Raw genomic sequence first — 18,225 nt, 5'->3', positions numbered from 1 at the left:
TTTTCCTCAATCTAAGCCAAATGCGGTGATAGTTTGTAAATTTATGATGTACTGCATGAGTTGAGAGTGATTTGGAATAGAGATTATAAAAAGTCACATTGTGTTCATAGCATGGTTTATGTCCATCAAATTGATGTTTATGGCTTCACCTGTACATCTCCCGCGGGTGATTGGGGTAATTTGTGCTTGCTTTCTCTCCTTGCAGATGAAGAAAGAAGAGATTTGGGAGAGGCAACAGCAAAAGCTTCATTCGGCGAGTTCGTCAAGAAAAAGAGGTAACTTCCAATTGCTCTTCCAACTCTCTCTGTTTCTTTGTCGTCCTGCAAGAACTGTTGTGATTAGAAGCAAAATATTTGCATGCTTTGATTTAAATGGGTCTTCAGACAGCCTTTTTCAAGAAGACGCTATTGATGGGGTCATTTCTGGGCTAAACAGCTGAGTCTGTTGCCCATCCTTGGCAACAGTTTTTTTAGATTCCATTCTCATGTTATAATTGACTTATGATTTTGGTAAGCAAGCAAATAGTTTTGACCTCCTGTGCATTTAACACGCCTATGTCATGTACATTTGCAAAGTATATTCAAGGAATTGACTACCACCAAGATTGTCTAAGTCACAAAACCTGTAATTTTTTTCCCATGTAATGCTTTTCCTTATATTTGCGATTCATACAGAACTTCTGTCGTCCTGAACCAGATTACCTCTTCACCCGCACCACCTGCAGCAACAGCTGCGGGTCCAAAACTAGTTATAACGTACAATCATAGTGTTTGTTTGCTTCACTGAACAGTTCAAATCTTTTTCGCTTGAAAATCTTCAGACCAGTTGTTCTTTCACTTTGCACTCTTGAGTGTTCTCTATTCTCGTCTTTAAAAATGCAATTGGATATGGTGGATGGTCCAACCTTTACCATTTCTCTTGTAAAGTTCAGATAGAATGCCTCTATTTGTACTGCTCTTGTTAATTGGTAGGTCTCCTTCCCATTTGATTACATATTTTGCTAATTGATCTTCAGCGTCATAGTTTATGTTTTTGCATTAATCTCTTGGAAAGCATTTGTTACATATAATATACTAACTACATATTTTTTTGTCCAAACTCAGGTGTTCTTGCTCATATTTTAAATTGTTTGTATCTATAGCCAAATCCATGGCTTACAAAATTTCGTATAGATTTGAGTGTCAGACCTACGTGTTTTACACTATAAGGTACATTATTTAATTAAGATGTGGTGGGATATAATTCTTGCTGGTGGATATTGAATATTGAATTTCTTGACTATTAAGCTGATAAAGTGAGGGCTATGGTTTCACAATATTATTTAATTAAGATGTGGTGGGGTATAAATCTAGCAGGTGGATACTGAATATTGAATTTCTCGAATATTAAGCTGATAAAGTGAGGGCTATGGTTTCAGATTCTGAAATTCCTCAAGATTTCTTGGTCCATAAGGAAGAACCTCATGCCATGGTATGAACTGTCATGATTTTTTTACAACATTATAAACTCCTTTATGAATTCCGCTGAAAAGATACAAAATCCAGAGTTTTGATTATCGAGTTTTGTTAGGGTTTGGCTTTTTCATACTTTTGTTTTTTCATTTTGGGATTGACTCAGCTTTTTCATACTTTTGCATGAGAATTTCATTCTGCCAAGAAGATACAAAATCTGAAACTTTGATAGTCAGGTTTAATTAGGGTTTGGCTTATAATAATTATATGAGTTTTGGGTTTCTTTCTTTAGTTTTATTCTCTCTTTATTGGATTTTTTTCCAATCTGGACGCTCCGTTTATAATATTGAATGTGGTTAAGTTAGAGTTGTTGCTTCGAGATTGGCTCAGTGTTGCTTGTTTTGGTTCATTGGGGCTTATCTTGGTTTAGGCAAGGGTAGTTCCTTGCATGAATAAAATTGTGAATTTCTTTCTACCACAAAGCTGTTGCTGTTGTCATGGAACAAATAAAGTTCTTTGGGTTTTTGTTCTCTCTTTGTTTTTGGAATTTTCATAAGTGGGTTCTATTATGGTTTGGCTTTTTTATACTTCTGTGAGTTTTGGGTTTCTTTTTATTTTTATTCTCCTTTTTGATTTTTTTTTTCTTCTTGACAATTAGTTTATGACATTGAAGGTGGTTCAGTTGGATTTTTTTGTATCTGAGATTGGCTTTGGCTTTGTTTGTTTTGGATCGGTATTGCCTGGCTTGGTTTAGGCAATGGTGTTTCCTTTCACAATCAAAACTGAGAATTTCATTCTGCCAAAAACATCTGATGCAAAGCCGTTGTCACATAACGAAGAAAGCTGTTTGGGTTTTTATATTTTTTTTTCTTCTTTTTATGTTATTTTGATAATTGGCTTTGGGCTAGGTTTGGTTGGCTTGTTGTAGGCTAGTCTTGCTTACCTGATTAACACTGGGAATTTCGTTCTGTCAAAAACATGTACATACTGTGATTGATTGCATCTATTGGAATTATGATAACTCTATGCTTTGTAACTGCCATTAGAATAAATGAAACACTGTTAACAACTGTGGGATATACGATACTGGTTTAAAGGTGGTTGTGGGAGCAACCAGTCTTGATAGGGTGAGGTTCAAGTGAAATTTTGTAAAAGAAAGTGGGTCATAATACAAAATTCAGAAGTTATTTACTGGACCTTGAGGTACAACCATACAAGTGAAAGAGGTTGAGGAGGAAATTGGAAGCAAAAGGGCATTTTGGATTTGGAGTGATGTAAATAGATCCTGGTTCTTGAATGGTTGGCCTAGCAATGGTTTCAGAACTTCCCTGTTAGGGTCATGCTTTTATAATTTGATGGATTCATGGAAGCAGATAGCTTTTGATTCTCTTTGATATCTTTTATTGTTTTTGAAAGTATCATTATGTTACATTTCAAAGGACCTGATTTTGCTTTACATTTTTTTTAACCATTCATTTCCTCAGGAATATCATACTGATCTTGTATTTTGTATCAGCTGATTTATTTTAATTTGTTTTTTATTTGTTAGTTAACTTTTGCGCTTTTTTTTTCTTCGTGATTGATGAGAAGGTATTATATATTGTCTCTGTGAGGGGAAAACAGCTAAATAGCCCAGTAAGGATGCACAATTCGATTTCCGTCTGTAGTTCCAGACAATATGAAGCTGATGGTGGCAGCTAGTGGTCCCTAATGATCTTCCTTCCACTTTGTTTTAATTTGATGAATTCTTTGGTCACTTGTCCCAATTCTCCCAAACGCGTCATTTTTTTGGTAAAATCTTCACTCGATTTTTCAGTTAATTGTGTTGCTTTTGATGAACGTATTATTCCTTTCAGTACTTTATTTTTCGAAAGTTTGTGACTTCGCTTGACTGATTAGATACTTGTCTGATCCGAAGAATGCATTCTGTGCAAAGAATATAGATATATTGCTTTAGCATCAAAGCAAGTTGACCACTAGTACTGCCGGGAAGATTACACCAAAGCTTTGTGCTGTTACTCCCAGGTATGATAGTCATTCTCAATACTCGCTTAGGACATTGGTGTCTTTCTTACAAAATTTGACATGATTTCACGCTTTCTCCACAAAAACTTTTTTTTTGAAAGTGTGATAGAGATGTTCAAAACATGGATTTTTGTTGGTCAATATGTCAATTATCTGATTGAAAAATAGATTGCTTAATATGTTCCTTCAATTATCATTTTAATGTCAATTACGGACAGATTTAGGCATCATTGATATACCTGGCATTTGCAAATGCCTATAATAATCAATAATTTTATCTTTTCAGGATTTCAATGCTGAGTATCTAGATCCGACATATTTTAGATCAACCACTCTTTGTAATCTACCATTTTTAATTTTACCTAGTGTTTGTGATACCTTGGAAATCATCCTACTTGGAACTTATATAGTCCGTTATAAAAACAAAGAGCAGCAGAGAAGACCTGATGATTGCTAAAAGGAAATCATAGAAAGTGGCTGTTAGACCTGTTATTTCAAACTATTAGTCTAGTAATTTCTGTTGCTTAAGGGATTGTGGGGTAGAGGAGGAAAGTTAGTTTTTGGCAGAGTAGTGGAATCAGTTCAATTATCTTGAAATCTTCTATGCGTTCTTATCAGTGGTCTTATAGAAGAATGTGGTCTTCAAATTTCTATTTGCTAGTCAAGAAAGCATCTTGTTTGTAATTCTGAACATGGTTCCTTATTTTATTTGCACATTGATGTATTGTTGTATGTTCTTGCTATACCAGAAAATGGGTCTTCTGATACGCTTAATTTGGATTTCTGCCCATGAATGTGTGATATGTAGTGGATATTGATTTCGTGTGTTGATTCCCGTGATTCATCAGATAATTGAGTTTTCAGAAAAACACTATCCAGGCTATTATGGTATATGATTCTCAACCTATGAAATCATTAACTCATTATCAGTGTAGCCATTGAGTAAGACTTTGTAAAAGTTTCTCTAAAATCTAACGCAACAGCAAATGTTAGCTTAGATATCTATCATTAGGGGGCTGACAAATGTTTTCAGTTGCACAAAGCGTAAGGTTCTAGTGATTAGTCTTGTTGTTTACTTTGTTTTTGGTGCGAATCTCCAGCGTCTTTCGTGTTGTGTGGACAGAATCACCTACTTTGGATTTCCGCGCATGTGTGAGTTTTGGTAGATATTGATTTCGTGTGTTAGTGATTCCTGTGATTTATCAGATAAGTTTTCGGAAACTCTATCCGGGATATTCTGGTATATGAGTATGACACTCAACCTGTGAATCCAAAGACTCTATTGAGTGTAGCCATTGAGTAAAGAGTTGGTAAAATTTACTTTAAAACTAACTAATAGGGTGTTTTGACAAATATTTTCAGTTGATCTGAAAAGCTGAAAACGTATGGTTGTAATGATTGTTGTGTTGTTATACTTTGTTTTTGCTGTGGATTTCTTCAGTGAACTTTCTTCTTGTTGCTTGGGCTGACTTGGCTTGGCTGTATAGGTACGTACCATTATGTTGATCTCTTTCTTTTCTCTCTGCCTGCGTTTTGATGCTTCCCGCGTATTCTTTAATTACCTGATGCTGCTTCGTTCTCTTCTTTTCTGATTTTACGCGCCTTTTCATTTTGTGTTATAGTACATATTTAGTAGACAATTACGTATATACCCCAGAAACTAGTTGTTATAATGGGTATTTTAGACTTACACAAAAATTGAATTTATGTAGGTGGCCCGGCCCTAGAGCCTTAGGGGGGCTGGGCTGGGCCGGGCCTTCTCTTTTTGGAATCGCGGGCTGGCCCACATTACACCTCTAGAAACTGATCAAAATGGATGCTATTCATGAAAATAATAATATTTTTGGTTGTTAGATTGATGACATATACAGGGTGTTTTTGGTTAAGCAATTTTTGGCAGCCTGTGACAATCTCGTGTGAGGGGGCAACTCCACCTGGAGAATCCTAACCAAAATTTTTATCCATAAAATACGTTCACATATAAACAAAAACTTAAATCGACACAATTAAAAGAAAAAATGTTCGAGACCCCCAATTTATGACTTTGGGATGCATCTCAAGGTGGGTGACTCTTGGATGGGTTCTTCGTTGTTAAAAACAAAATTAATAGAAAACGGGCAGAGAGGGCACAGATCTTTTATTTTGGTTCAAGGCCTCTAAGTCGGGTCATTCCCTACTCTTTTGGAAAGCAGTTTTAACCAATAAATAAATATATGACAATGATGATGTTCATTCAGCCTTCCAACAGTATAAATAATATCTTTACACAGAAAACACTACTAAAGAAAAAGACAGGAACATATGAAAGATTAAATAAGAGAAAGCATGTTTGGAAAGGCATCATAGAATATATGGTATATACGTTTCACAGGACCCCACCCACACAACAAAGAAACTCTCTCTATACAATACTCTGACCACTACCACCGCCAGCCCCCATTCTCCACCGCCCTCCCTTCCTTACTAAATCATCAAAACGAAGAAAGAAGAAAGTAGGGTCCAGGTCGGCGACCGCCATTGTATACCCTGCAATGTGTTTCTCATCTCTGACTTTGGCAAATGCCAGTCGGCTTCCATAAACTTTGAATTTCTGACTCGGCTTCTACTAGACATGTCAACCACCACCTCCCTCTGGCCCAGACAGAAATATTTTAAGAGACATTTTGTGGGGATGGAGGAGCTTAAAGCATCTCACATGTGGGAACACCTAATAATAACTGGCTTCCCTAATCCTACTTTGCTTTAACAAAAAGTTTTTTAGGCAATGACTATTCAAATTATGTAAGCTTTTGAGTTGTTATCAACCTATATTAATCAAAATAAAGCTACAAATATGAGCAAACTCATGACCCTGGATATGCCAATAGATATAATAATAACATATATACATACATACATGTAAGAGAAGAAAAAGAACCTGCTATTCATGATGATGTCAGGTGGAAGGAGGACTAAGCACTGGACTCAGACAATCTGAGCCCACCAAAAATCCTAGTCACGCTAACATAGTTTTACCACTGGCCAGAGGCTTCTTCTGGTGCCAAGTCAGCGTCCTATGTGGAATCAGCAGAAAAAGAAAAGTTTGAAAACAGTGGGGGCAGGGAGGTGAGGGGTGGCTGCTGCTTTTTGCTTTACAAACACCACATTCATTGCCACTGCTTTTGAATTCCATTCAGACATTCTCTTCTTCTATCAAGTTCTGTGATTCACAAGTACGAACATTTCTGGTGAATACCTCTCTTTTCTTCGACAAAAAGGGCCTTCATCATCTACTGGATTTTGATGCTTAGAACTTCAGCATGGTAAGCTCCTTGATCATTGTCATCTGCAATTCATTCACGATGTGCCTGCTAACCTCCTGTATTTTTCTTGTTCTTTGTCGGATGATGATGCAGGGAACTCCAGTAAACATCGTAGTTGGATCACATGTCTGGGCAGAAGATCCTGAAAATGCATGGATTGATGGTGAAGTGTCAGAAATCAATGGCAGAGATGCCACCATAATTACCCCAGATGGTAAAACTGTAAGTTGCTCCTACAGTTTACTTCCCAAAATATTGGGACTACCTCTCCATGTTTGTCATCCAATCCCCTGCATGTTTCAATTCATGTTCTCCTACCACAGCATTGGAAAATCGCATAATGTGTGAAACTTCTTAACAGCTTCATCTATTACAACACTGGCAAACTGAAATAGAAAGAAAGCTTAGGATCTCTGGATGATGATGATGAGTATTTGACTAATGAAAATTTTACGGGGGGAAGAAAGGAATTACAAGATTATAAGGTTGAATTTTCATAAAATGTTGTGCTGCTTAGCATGTTAATCAATCTACTTCCTAAATTAAAAAAAAAAAAAAGTCATCCTAAAATTCTCCAATGGATTAATCAAATTAAAAAATTGTACTGTTTTGAACAAAACAAAGGGAACAAAAGTGTAGAAAATTTTAAAAGAAAGACATCATTTTAAAAGAAAAACAGGGCCAGGATCTTACAGGTAAATTCCATAATTTGTGAGTCCAGTAAAGTATTTGTAACAAGGGTTCAAGTCTGCTTTCGATACAGCTACATTGAACTGCAGAGTATTTGAAAAGAAAACAAAATTTTGATTTATTTTTAATGAATTGCTTCTACCCCACTCCAGATAGTTGCAGTTATTGGAAGCATATATCCAAAAGACACAGAAGCACCACCAGCGGGCGTTGATGACATGACCAAGTTAGCTTACCTTCATGAGCCGGGGGTCCTACATAACCTCACTTGTCGATTTGCTCTAAATGAAATATATGTGAGTCACATCCTCTAAGTTGATTCTTTTAGTAGCTAGCCAGCCTAGCCTTATCAATATGTAACCAAACAAGTAGATAACTAACACCCACTCCTGATTTAAGCAGACTTACACTGGCAGCATTCTCATAGCGGTGAATCCTTTTCGGAGACTGCCACACTTGTATGACATCCACATGATGGAACAGTACAAGGGTGCAGCTTTCGGGGAGTTAAGTCCACATCTCTTTGCAGTTGCAGACACTTGTTATAGGTACGTCAGCAGTGTGTGACCTTGCTACAATAACAACGAAGCATCTTAGATAGCATGCATGAAAGAAGATTTAATATCATACATTCAATATCAGGGCAATGATAAATGAACAGGGAAGCCAGTCCATATTGGTGAGTGGAGAGAGTGGAGCCGGTAAAACAGAAACCACAAAGATGCTCATGAGATACCTTGCATTCATGGGGGGCAGGTCTGGTGTTGAGGGAAGAACAGTAGAACAACAAGTTTTGGAGGTGAGTTAAAACAGTTACTATAATGTTTGATATTAGGCAATGAATTCAACCACGGAATGAAGAATTATAATCCCATTTTGACAGTCTAACCCAGTCTTGGAAGCATTTGGAAATGCCAAAACAGTGAAAAACAACAATTCAAGGTGAAATTTCTTTGATAAAATTTTACTGCTGAAATGTTTAGTGTGATGTTTCAAAATTCTGTGCACTTACAAACTGGGTGCTTTTACAAGTCGTTTCGGAAAGTTTGTTGAGATTCAATTTGACAAGCATGGGAAGATCTCTGGAGCTGCAGTTCGTACGTACCTCCTTGAAAGATCACGTGTTTGCCAAGTTTCAGACCCAGAGAGAAACTATCATTGTTTTTATATGCTCTGTGCAGCTCCGCCAGAGGTGACTTCATACACTTACTCTATACAGCAATCAGGTTAAGGATATACACTAACTCCTTGAAAAAGTAGCTGACTTTTGTTCATTTCAGGATGTCAAGAAATTTAAGCTAGGAGATCCAAGAACATTCCGCTATCTAAATCAGACGAACTGTTACGAAGTTGCAAATGTAGATGATGCAAGAGAGTATTTGGAGACCAGAAATGCAATGGATATTGTGGGGATCAGCCAAGATGAGCAGGTATTCTGCCTTCCACCAGTACAAAAGTAAAGTGGAGCTACAATCATTATATATGTACAGGTATTCATATGTAAATGGGAGATTTCACCTGTGCTGCTGTGCAGGAAGCAATATTCCGTGTGGTAGCTGCAATCCTACATCTCGGAAACATCGACTTCATCAAAGGGAAGGAAGTGGATTCTTCAAAAGTGAAGGATGAAAAGTCTCGCTACCATCTTCAAACAGCAGCAGAGCTACTCATGTTAGATCTCTGGCCTATAAGGACAATTTAATTGAAAGCCCCTTCATTAATTTATAGTTATATTTTTGTCATATCTTCTAATTTATATGAAAACAGGTGTAATGAGAAGGCTTTGGAAGACTCACTTTGCAAGCGTGTCATAGTGACTCCTGATGGTAACATCACAAAACCATTGGACCCAAATCAAGCCGCCCTAAGTCGTGATGCCTTGGCCAAGACTGTTTACTCCCGACTGTTTGATTGGTATGAATAACAAAGTCGACCAGGACCTGCATCAATACATGCTCTTCAATTAGAATTATTCGAGATATATGTGACACCATGGCAGATTTTTGTTGTCCATCAGATACTATCAAATCAGCATCAACCAAGTCAAATTTCACCAAATATTCAGTTATTGAGTTTCATCAGCTATGTCTGTGTTTGTTTTGTTGAATATTGCAGGATTGTGGATAAGATTAACAATTCAATTGGTCAAGATCCCAATGCTGTAAGCATTATCGGAGTCCTTGATATTTATGGCTTTGAAAGCTTCAAGATCAATAGGTAAATCACAGTTGATACACTATCTATTTAGCAACATATGGATACTTAGTATTTAGCTGGAAGAACTAATCATGTTTATGATCTGGTAGTTTTGAGCAGTTGTGCATTAACCTGACAAATGAAAAGTTGCAGCAGCACTTTAACCAGGTAAAAACGGAATTCAGATACACTTCTAAGACTTTTTTTGTTTGCAGGTTCTTGTTTTCTTTCTTACTCCTTTATAATGAACATTGTCAATGTCAATGCAGCATGTATTCAAGATGGAGCAAGAGGAGTACACAAGGGAGGAAATAAACTGGAGCTATGTTGAATTTGTAGATAACCAGGATGTTTTAGATCTTATTGAGAAGGTATGGACTCTTACAAGACCTCATCATATTAGGCACTGTATAAGGATTTTTCCAGAACCTTAACAAATCATATCTCTCCATGCATGCAGAAACCTGGGGGTATAATTGCACTTCTCGATGAAGCCTGGTGTGTATGCTTTCCTACTTATAAATGACAAAAAAAAGGATGGAAACATCTACTTGTAATATGATATTAATGATACGCACTATCTTTTCAATTAGTCAATAAAAATCTAAAAGGTTAAATCAGGGTAAGAAACACATGATTTATGTGCAGTCACTGAATTAGAATAAGGTAAATGTATGACGTATGGACACAAAGCTAACAAGAATCAGCATATTTTTGTTGCAGTATGTTTCCCAAGTCAACTCATGAGACATTTGCACAGAAGATGTATCAGACATACAAGGGACACAAGCGTTTCAGTAAGCCAAAGCTTGCTCGAACTGACTTCACAATCAACCATTATGCTGGTGATGTAAGCAGAATCTCAAATATAGTTTCAACTCTCAGATGAAATAAATTAAATGTTTGAGATTAACACTGCACAATTTATGCAAGACAGGTTACATACCAAGCAGATCAGTTTCTCGATAAAAACAAGGATTATGTTGTAGCAGAACATCAAGCTCTATTATATGCCTCAAGGTGCCCTTTTGTTGCTAGTCTTTTCCCTCCGCCAGAGGAATCCTCAAAGCAGTCCAAGTTCTCTTCCCTAGGTAACCGCTTCAAGGTAAAAACAAAAAATACATTGATAAGAGTAGAATCACTGTGCATGTTTGATTCAGAGAGTATAGATGAGTAAAACCATAGCTAACTCTAGATTCAAAATTCAACATGAAGCAACAATTACAAGCTCTTATGGAGACGCTGAGCACAACCGAACCGCATTATATCAGATGTGTAAAGCCAAATACAGTTTTGAAGCCTGGAATCTTTGAGAACTACAATGTCTTGGGCCAGTTGAGATGTGGGGTAAGTTTTAATTATCAGGTACCTTGGTACGTACACATTATTCTCAACCGAGTCATAAGCTGAAGTATTAACAATGTTTCATGCAATAAATTACTCTGACAGGGTGTACTCGAGGCTATTAGGATAAGCTGTGCTGGGTATCCAACAAAAAGAACATTTGATGAGTTCCTTGACCGTTTCGGAATGCTAGCTCCTGAAGTTCTAGACGGGTATAAGTTCCGATCAAATATGACACTTACATTTCATTCCGCAATATCAACATTATCAAATGGGATAGAAACTAAGAACTTACATTCAGTGCTTCCTACCAGAATTTCCCTAATAAGTTATGCGTGCTACTTCTAGACAACCTGTGCCTAAGATATAAGCTATTTATAAAGATCCATTTGCATTTGGAAGCCTTCAACAACGACTATTGAGGTTCATGCAGCATTAATGTTGATAACATTGCCTTCTTTTGGGCAGATCTGATGAAATATCAGCATGTGTTGCCATCTGTGACAAAATGGGCTTAAAAGGATACCAGGTGCGTTCAAATGTGGTGCTATGCAAAGACACAGAAAATTTTCAAGAAAGTCGAATGTTATGCAATCTAACTTTTGGGTTGAATGCACCATTACAGATTGGGAAAACAAAGGTGTTTCTTCGAGCCGGGCAGATGGCAGAATTAGATGCAAGAAGAACTGAAGTTTTGGCTATTGCTGCTAGACGCATACAGAGGCAGATCCACACATATTTGACACGAAAAGAATTTATTTCTATAAGAAGTTCCGCAATTAATTTACAGAAAATTTGCAGAGGTTACCCCCTTTTCATCCATAAGCTTGCATTATTGCATGAATACCTGAAGTTATCAATGTATATTAAGGCCTGCTGGAGTCCTAATGAACAGATGATTATTGGGTTTATCTCACCTATCTTTTAAACAGGACAACTTGCCCGCAAGCTATATGAACACATGAGACGTGAAGCAGCTTCAATTCTCATACAAAAGATGGTACGAGCTTACAAAGCAAGAAGACATTACACAATCTTAAAGGCATCAGCAATAGTTATTCAGACTGGATTACGAGTAATGGCCTCGCGTAATGAATACAGATACAGAAGACAAACAAAGGCAGCAATTATAATTCAGGTAAAAAGAAAAATCCCTGGCTGGAATGCTTAAAAGTAAGAACTAAAAGACAACATGTTCTGACTAAAAACCAAAGTTGTAAATGACTTTTTAACAAAATATATATATAGAACGATTTTTTCAACAAACCACTAACACAATCTCATAAATGTTTTCAAAATAAGTTGTAATAAGAAAACCTAGTTATCAACATATAATGATCCAGTAATAGACAATTTAGAACAACAATTTCCTCTATGCAATCTACAGACTCAATGGAGAAGCTTCCAAGCTATGTCTTCGTATAAGCACCATCAGAAGGCTACTCTCATACTCCAGTGTCTTTGGAGAGCAAAGACAGCAAGGATGGTGGTCAGAAAGCTCAGAATGGTAAACTTATTCCCTATAAGCATTTATTGACATTTCTTGTTCCGTTCCTGACACTCAACAGCAAAAAGCTGAATAGACCATGTGTAGTTGCATATATTAACAAATACATGACAGGCTGCAAGAGAGACGGGGGCACTTAAGGAAGCTAAAGACAAGTTAGAGAAGCGCGTTGAAGAGCTGACATGGCGACTAGAATTCGAAAAGCATCTAAGGGTATATTCTTATCCACTTAATTGATGAACATATTTCACAGAACTTATTCAGGAATGCTAGAAAAAATATTTTGGTTTTGGTTAATGAAATGGCAAATCAAAATCCAATGCATATGGTATTCATTCTGTCAATGTAACTATAAATGGACTTTATTTTAGTGTCTATGATGTTTATTAGTAGCAAATTATATTCGTAACAGGAAAGCTCAGACGTAACATTCATCCTCTTATATGCTCCAATAAAAATTTTAGATAACCATTATACTAACCCAAAGTCTTCCACCATATTATCGGGTCAAAGTAACATCAATGGCTTCAGTTGATAATTCTTCACCGCAAAGATGCCAGTTGAGACGTGTCAAACGTTGATACTAATTCAAGTAATTGACTAGCTCCACTAAATCCCAAGTGATGACAATGCTCTGCAGATTGATCTAGAAGAAGCTAAAGCGCAAGAAATTGTGAAGCTACAAAATGATTTAAGGGGAACTCAGCAACAACTAGACGAAGCACAAGCTGCAATTGTCCTGGAAAAAGAAGCAGCAAGGTTAGCTATAGAACAAGCACCACCAGTCATCAAAGAAGTGCCAATCGTGGACAACACCAAGCTAGAGCTACTAAGAAATCACAATGAAGAATTGGAGGTAATATCTAATTGTTTCTCTTCTAACAGTGTTTAACATTTTTCCGTGATATTGATGAAAACTGAAAAGTGTGAAATGATTATTGTAACATCCCATGGATTAATGACAATATACCATATGGCAATTGAAAGTAATGACCTAGCCTGTGACATAACACCTGTTATAGAAATTGTTGTTGAAAGCATACACGACGAGATGGAAGGCAATTTAACACACACAGACACACACAAAATACACCAACAAACACAAGAGTAGTTCTTTTGACAGGTTGCTAATTTAGATCCCAAATATATAGGATGAGGTAAGGACTCTCAAGAATAAAATTGAAGAATTTGAGGACAAGTACTCTGAAGTCGAAAAAGAAAGCAAAGCAAGACTTAAAGAGGCAGAAGAAGCAGAAGTTAAAGCAACTCAACTTCAAGAGACAATTGAAAGGTACCCAATGCAGAATTTATATTAAAAAAATGCTTTCCATTGTCAACCAAAAATGGTGTTGAATAGCTTTTTCTCTATTGACAACAGACTAGAATTGAACTTGTCCAACCTCGAATCAGAGAATCAGGTTCTACGCCAGCAGACTCTGGTTGCTTCAACGAATGAGGACATCTCCACTGAACTAGAAATGTAAGCCTGAGCATTATGAAAAAGTTCTCATCATTTTACTTTCTTACATTTTTACTATCTTTTATAGCCTCAAGAGTAAGATTGTGAGCTTGGAGTCAGAGAATGAATCACTTCGCAACAAAGCATCTATCAAGCAGATAGCAAATTCAGAAAGGGATCCATCATTTAAGGTACATTTCTTTATACTAAACTTTATTATCAGCAGAAATACATCGTAATTTGGTTATTACCTCCTATGATGGCGCAGAGTTTGGATAATGGACATCAGATAGAAGAAGAACTTCAAACGGTAAAAGTACGGACAATTCTTAATTGAATACACAGCTTTTCAGGAGAAACAAACAGCATCAATGCTATTCTTCACATTTACTGAGCAATTTTATTTTTCAGGAGTCAGGACCTCTGGTCTTCCAATTGACAAAACAAAAATCCCTCACAGACAGACAGCAGGTAAATGAGCTGAAAGCTGAATAGATATGATGCAAATAAAGAAAGTTCCAAATTCGTTGTGTGTATGCCTGTACAATGACTGAAAGAAGCACTCTATTTTCATCTCTAATAAACAGGAGAACCACGATGTACTTATCAAGTGTCTTATTGAAGATAAGCGATTTGACAATAACAGACCTGTTGCTGCCTGTATTGTGTACAAAGCACTTCTTCATTGGAGATCTTTTGAAGCAGAGAAGACAACTATATTTGATAGGATTATTCAAACAATCCGCTCATCTATAGAGGTATCATCCTTAAACCAATAAAATCATATATAATCACAACTTGGGCACTTTTCATTTCATACAAATACCTATAATAACAGTGCGAGAGGCTTGATTCAAAAACATAACACTGATCAATTTTGGTATGATTTTCTTTGAAGAATCAAGAGAACAACACTTATAATCTAGCATATTGGCTATCGACATCTTCTGCCCTTCTGTTTCTTCTGCAAAGTACACTCAAGGCAAGCAATACAAGTAATTTAGCTGCACAACGGAAACGAACTCATCCTGTCACCTTGTTCAGTAGAATGGCGCAGGTAAGCTCTGAGAGGTCAACTCATTGAAGAAGTTATTTTTTAATTTGATTCACTAGGGTTTTTCATGACCCCAAAATTATCTGAATCAGAGAGCTCGTTCAGCCACAACAACCATGGGAATTTCAACCGGGTACAGTGGAATGGAAGGAACAGCCAACGAGCAGTCAAAAGTGGAAGCTAAGTACCCAGCACTACTGTTTAAGCAGCATCTAACAGCATGTGTAGAAAAAATATATGGGATGATCCGTGATAATTTGAAGAAAGAGATCAGTCAATTCTTGAATTTGTGCATTCAGGTATAACTTAAATAAGCTGCATACACTTATTATTCCGCAAAAGCATAATCCCAAACTGATGAGTAAGTCTTATCTAAAATGAACAGGCACCAAGATCAGTGAGGGCTAGACCATTAAGAGGCTCGTCTAAAAATATCCATTCACATATTGTTGCAAAACAACAAGCATCAAACATACACTGGCAAAGCATTGTCAGTAAGCTAGATTATGCCTTGGGCATAATGTTGGAGAACCATGTAAGCATAATGAGTCACTTTCTTCCAGGTTTGTTATATTATGACTCGACCTGCATATTCTGAGTGTTTATGAACTAACTGTTGGTAATCGCAGGTCCCTTATGTGGTCATGGCAAAAATATACGATCAGGTTTTCTCATTCATCAATGTACAACTCTTTAACAGGTAAGGGGAGCAAGCTCTCTCGTTTACATAAGGAATTTTCCGTAATCCAAAACCCATTATGATAACCAAATTCATGGTATGACAGCTTATTGCTTCGACGTGAGTGCTGCTCTTTTAGCAATGGAGAGTATGTGAAGGCAGGTTTACAGGAACTGAAACAGTGGTGCTTCAAAGCAACAGATCAAGTAAGCTAAACTGTGGCCTCATATGCATCATGAGCATATAAGTAGAAGGATTGTTACCTGATTTGGCATATTTTACAGTTTGTGCAGTCATCGTGGGATGAACTTCAACATATACGGCAAGCCATTGGATTTCTGGTAAAATTTCTTGACCTTAACCTCCATTGAGTACCTACAAAATGTCAAGGTCCACAAAAGACACACATATTCAGACCTAAATGGATATGCTTCATCAATGCAGGTCTTACATCAAAAAGCTCTCAAGTCTCTGGATGAGATCACAAATGAACTCTGCCCGGTAACTCACAGAGTGCTGCACTGAATGCTTTTAAATGAAAAAAAAAAAAAAAAAAAAACACAATGCCAAATCTATATTATTCCTTATATTGACTCAAAACTGTTCTGCATTCTGATCAAAAGTAGTGAGTACATCAGCTACAGTTTTAATCTCAGGATTTCAAAACTTTTATCATCTACTTGAAAACATAAGAAAATTTAATTTTTTGAAAGAAAAAAAAAACAACACTCCCATTTTGAATGCCTCTGACTTTTTGCTTCTACGGTTTTCTTTTTTATTCTGTTACTTAGGCATAACTCGTAAACATGATTTTCTTCTAGATATTGAGCATTGCACAAATTTATCGCATCGGAACTATGTTTTGGGATGACAAGTATGGAACCCAGGGTCTATCTCCAGAGGTATGACTCAATATCTCTCTCTGTTCTCTGCAACTTCAGTTCTGTATTCCCAACTTCATTATAAAGCTAACCTTAATCTAATGTGTAGAACTACAAAGAAGCAAGATCATGAAAAACAAGGATGTAGATATAAAACAAGGCAAATAAGAAAAAAAAAACGATCAATACACACTTTAATAACTTTTCTTGAACAGGTAATTAGCAAAATGCGAATATTGTTGGCAGAAGATTCAATCGACATTCCTAATAATTCTTTCTTGCTCGACGTGGATTCAAGGTAATTACGCAATCAATTACTAGAAAACACACACCTTGATGAATGAAATTACTGAACAAATGAAAACTTGACAGCATACCGTTCTCGATGGAAGAGATGTTCCAGTCCTTCAGTGACTTCACGCCATCAAAAGTTGATCCACCGCAGCTCCTTCGACAGAGGTCTGATTTTCATTTCTTGTTGCAAGCAATGGAATGAGCTTCCATGTCTGAAGCCCTCCAATTCAGATACTAGCTTGTGATCAATTTTGGCATTTCGTTTGTGCGTGCGAGTGCGAGTGTGAGACTGTGAGTGCATGAATGTGTAAAAAGGGGCTTTTTGGGGGGTGTTTTAGGCTTTTAGCCATCAATTCTTTCATTCATTTTTTTCTGGAGGTGAGGATTTTTTATTTTTTATTTTTTATGTAGCTGAGAATTATTACTTGACTAATGATATTAATGAGAAAATGTAACCATGTCACGTGTTTTATGTAGTTTATATAATAAAAAATCAATTTTTGGTGAGAAAATGTTTATCTTGTCACATTTATCTAAATCATAAGGTTATGTGGGTAAATTATGACAACTCTATTGTAAATCTACGTCCACTCATACCAACAATATTGTTGGCTTTGAATTGTCCGATTCTTATGGATACATCGGGTCCGCACGACTTTATTTCTCTTTAGGTCCAAGTAAGTGGGTTAAGCCCAACTCATTTAAGCATAGGAAATGACCTTATTCTAAAGTGGGGGGCCTTGCCCTTATAAATGGATATTCTATACACACACCTTTCGATGTGGTATATTAACACTCCCCCGCATTAGTAGTTTGGGTTATGCTAAGACCCAATAAGTGGAGTAGAGGTCATCTCCAATCGGATTGAATTGCTCTGATACCATGTTATAAAATCACCTCCCACTCATACCAACAATATTGTTCACTTTGGGTTGTCCGATTCTCTTGAATACATCGGACCCGCACGACTTTATTCCTTCCTTTGCCCAACTGCCCAAGCAAGTGACTTTATTTCTCCTCTTATTCTTTGTAAAATTGTTTTGAGACGGAACTCTCCGGCTTCACATCCACTCAATCAAACCCCCATTATTCTCCCACCACTTTTCACCACCAATGCACCTTTGATCGTCGAACTTGTAGGTGCTCACATACAGAAACGCCAATGACAACCTCAAAATATGAGGAATGGCCTCACTTGAGCCATTCACATTCAAAATTTAAAATTCCTCAAAAACTGTTTTCTTGAAAGTGGCTTTGCGAAGGGGATTTCATCAATGAATTTGACAAAAAATAAGAAAACCCTGAGCATGTGTGATTTTAATTAGTAGGTGTCGTTTCAAAGA

At 36.8% G+C, this 18,225-nt stretch overlaps 1 protein-coding gene and 1 long non-coding RNA gene across 19 annotated transcripts; one reads left to right on the top strand and one right to left on the bottom strand.

Annotated features, from left to right (window-relative positions):
• Positions 1-5,804: 5,804 nt before the first annotated feature.
• LOC120012963 lies at positions 5,805-17,101 on the bottom strand. Of its 16 annotated transcripts, none has more exons than XR_005471321.1 (9): positions 16,966-17,101; positions 15,971-16,082; positions 14,226-14,364; positions 13,916-14,001; positions 12,997-13,254; positions 10,611-10,762; positions 9,265-9,408; positions 8,987-9,153; positions 5,805-8,040 (listed from the first exon to the last, which is right to left on the bottom strand). It is a non-coding gene; the product is annotated as an uncharacterized LOC120012963 (long non-coding RNA). The 16 variants fall into 16 exon arrangements; XR_005471329.1 differs by lacking the exons at positions 13,916-14,001; positions 14,226-14,364 and having other exon boundaries at positions 5,805-7,164; positions 7,472-7,551; positions 7,705-8,040; XR_005471324.1 differs by lacking the exon at positions 13,916-14,001.
• On the top strand, positions 6,650-17,386 carry LOC120012962 (myosin-12). 3 transcript variants are annotated; one of them, XM_038864540.1, is made up of 40 exons: positions 6,650-6,778; positions 6,872-7,000; positions 7,621-7,764; positions 7,871-8,016; positions 8,111-8,267; positions 8,352-8,410; positions 8,501-8,660; positions 8,749-8,898; positions 9,003-9,139; positions 9,236-9,382; positions 9,584-9,685; positions 9,775-9,832; positions 9,934-10,035; positions 10,125-10,162; positions 10,388-10,514; positions 10,602-10,769; positions 10,880-11,011; positions 11,114-11,220; positions 11,477-11,537; positions 11,634-11,811; positions 11,941-12,146; positions 12,396-12,515; positions 12,630-12,728; positions 13,156-13,371; positions 13,667-13,806; positions 13,894-13,995; positions 14,063-14,165; positions 14,243-14,290; positions 14,386-14,445; positions 14,562-14,732; positions 14,873-15,031; positions 15,121-15,327; positions 15,414-15,563; positions 15,658-15,728; positions 15,814-15,913; positions 15,992-16,048; positions 16,152-16,208; positions 16,529-16,609; positions 16,804-16,886; positions 16,961-17,386. In XM_038864540.1, the coding sequence occupies exons 1-40, from the start codon at positions 6,776-6,778 to the stop codon at positions 17,082-17,084; spliced, it is 4,659 nt and encodes a 1,552-aa protein (XP_038720468.1). In that variant the 5' UTR covers positions 6,650-6,775; the 3' UTR covers positions 17,085-17,386. The 3 variants fall into 3 exon arrangements, with proteins under 3 accessions (XP_038720468.1, XP_038720467.1, XP_038720466.1); XM_038864539.1 differs by having other exon boundaries at positions 6,748-7,000; positions 14,243-14,284; XM_038864538.1 differs by having other exon boundaries at positions 6,748-7,000.
• The last annotated feature ends 839 nt before the right edge of the window (positions 17,387-18,225 follow it).

This window comes from Tripterygium wilfordii, chromosome 13 (assembly GCF_013401445.1).
Source record: "Tripterygium wilfordii isolate XIE 37 chromosome 13, ASM1340144v1, whole genome shotgun sequence".
Classification (NCBI taxonomy): Eukaryota; Viridiplantae; Streptophyta; class Magnoliopsida; order Celastrales; family Celastraceae; genus Tripterygium; species Tripterygium wilfordii.
This window is presented reverse-complemented; position numbering and strand designations above follow the sequence as displayed.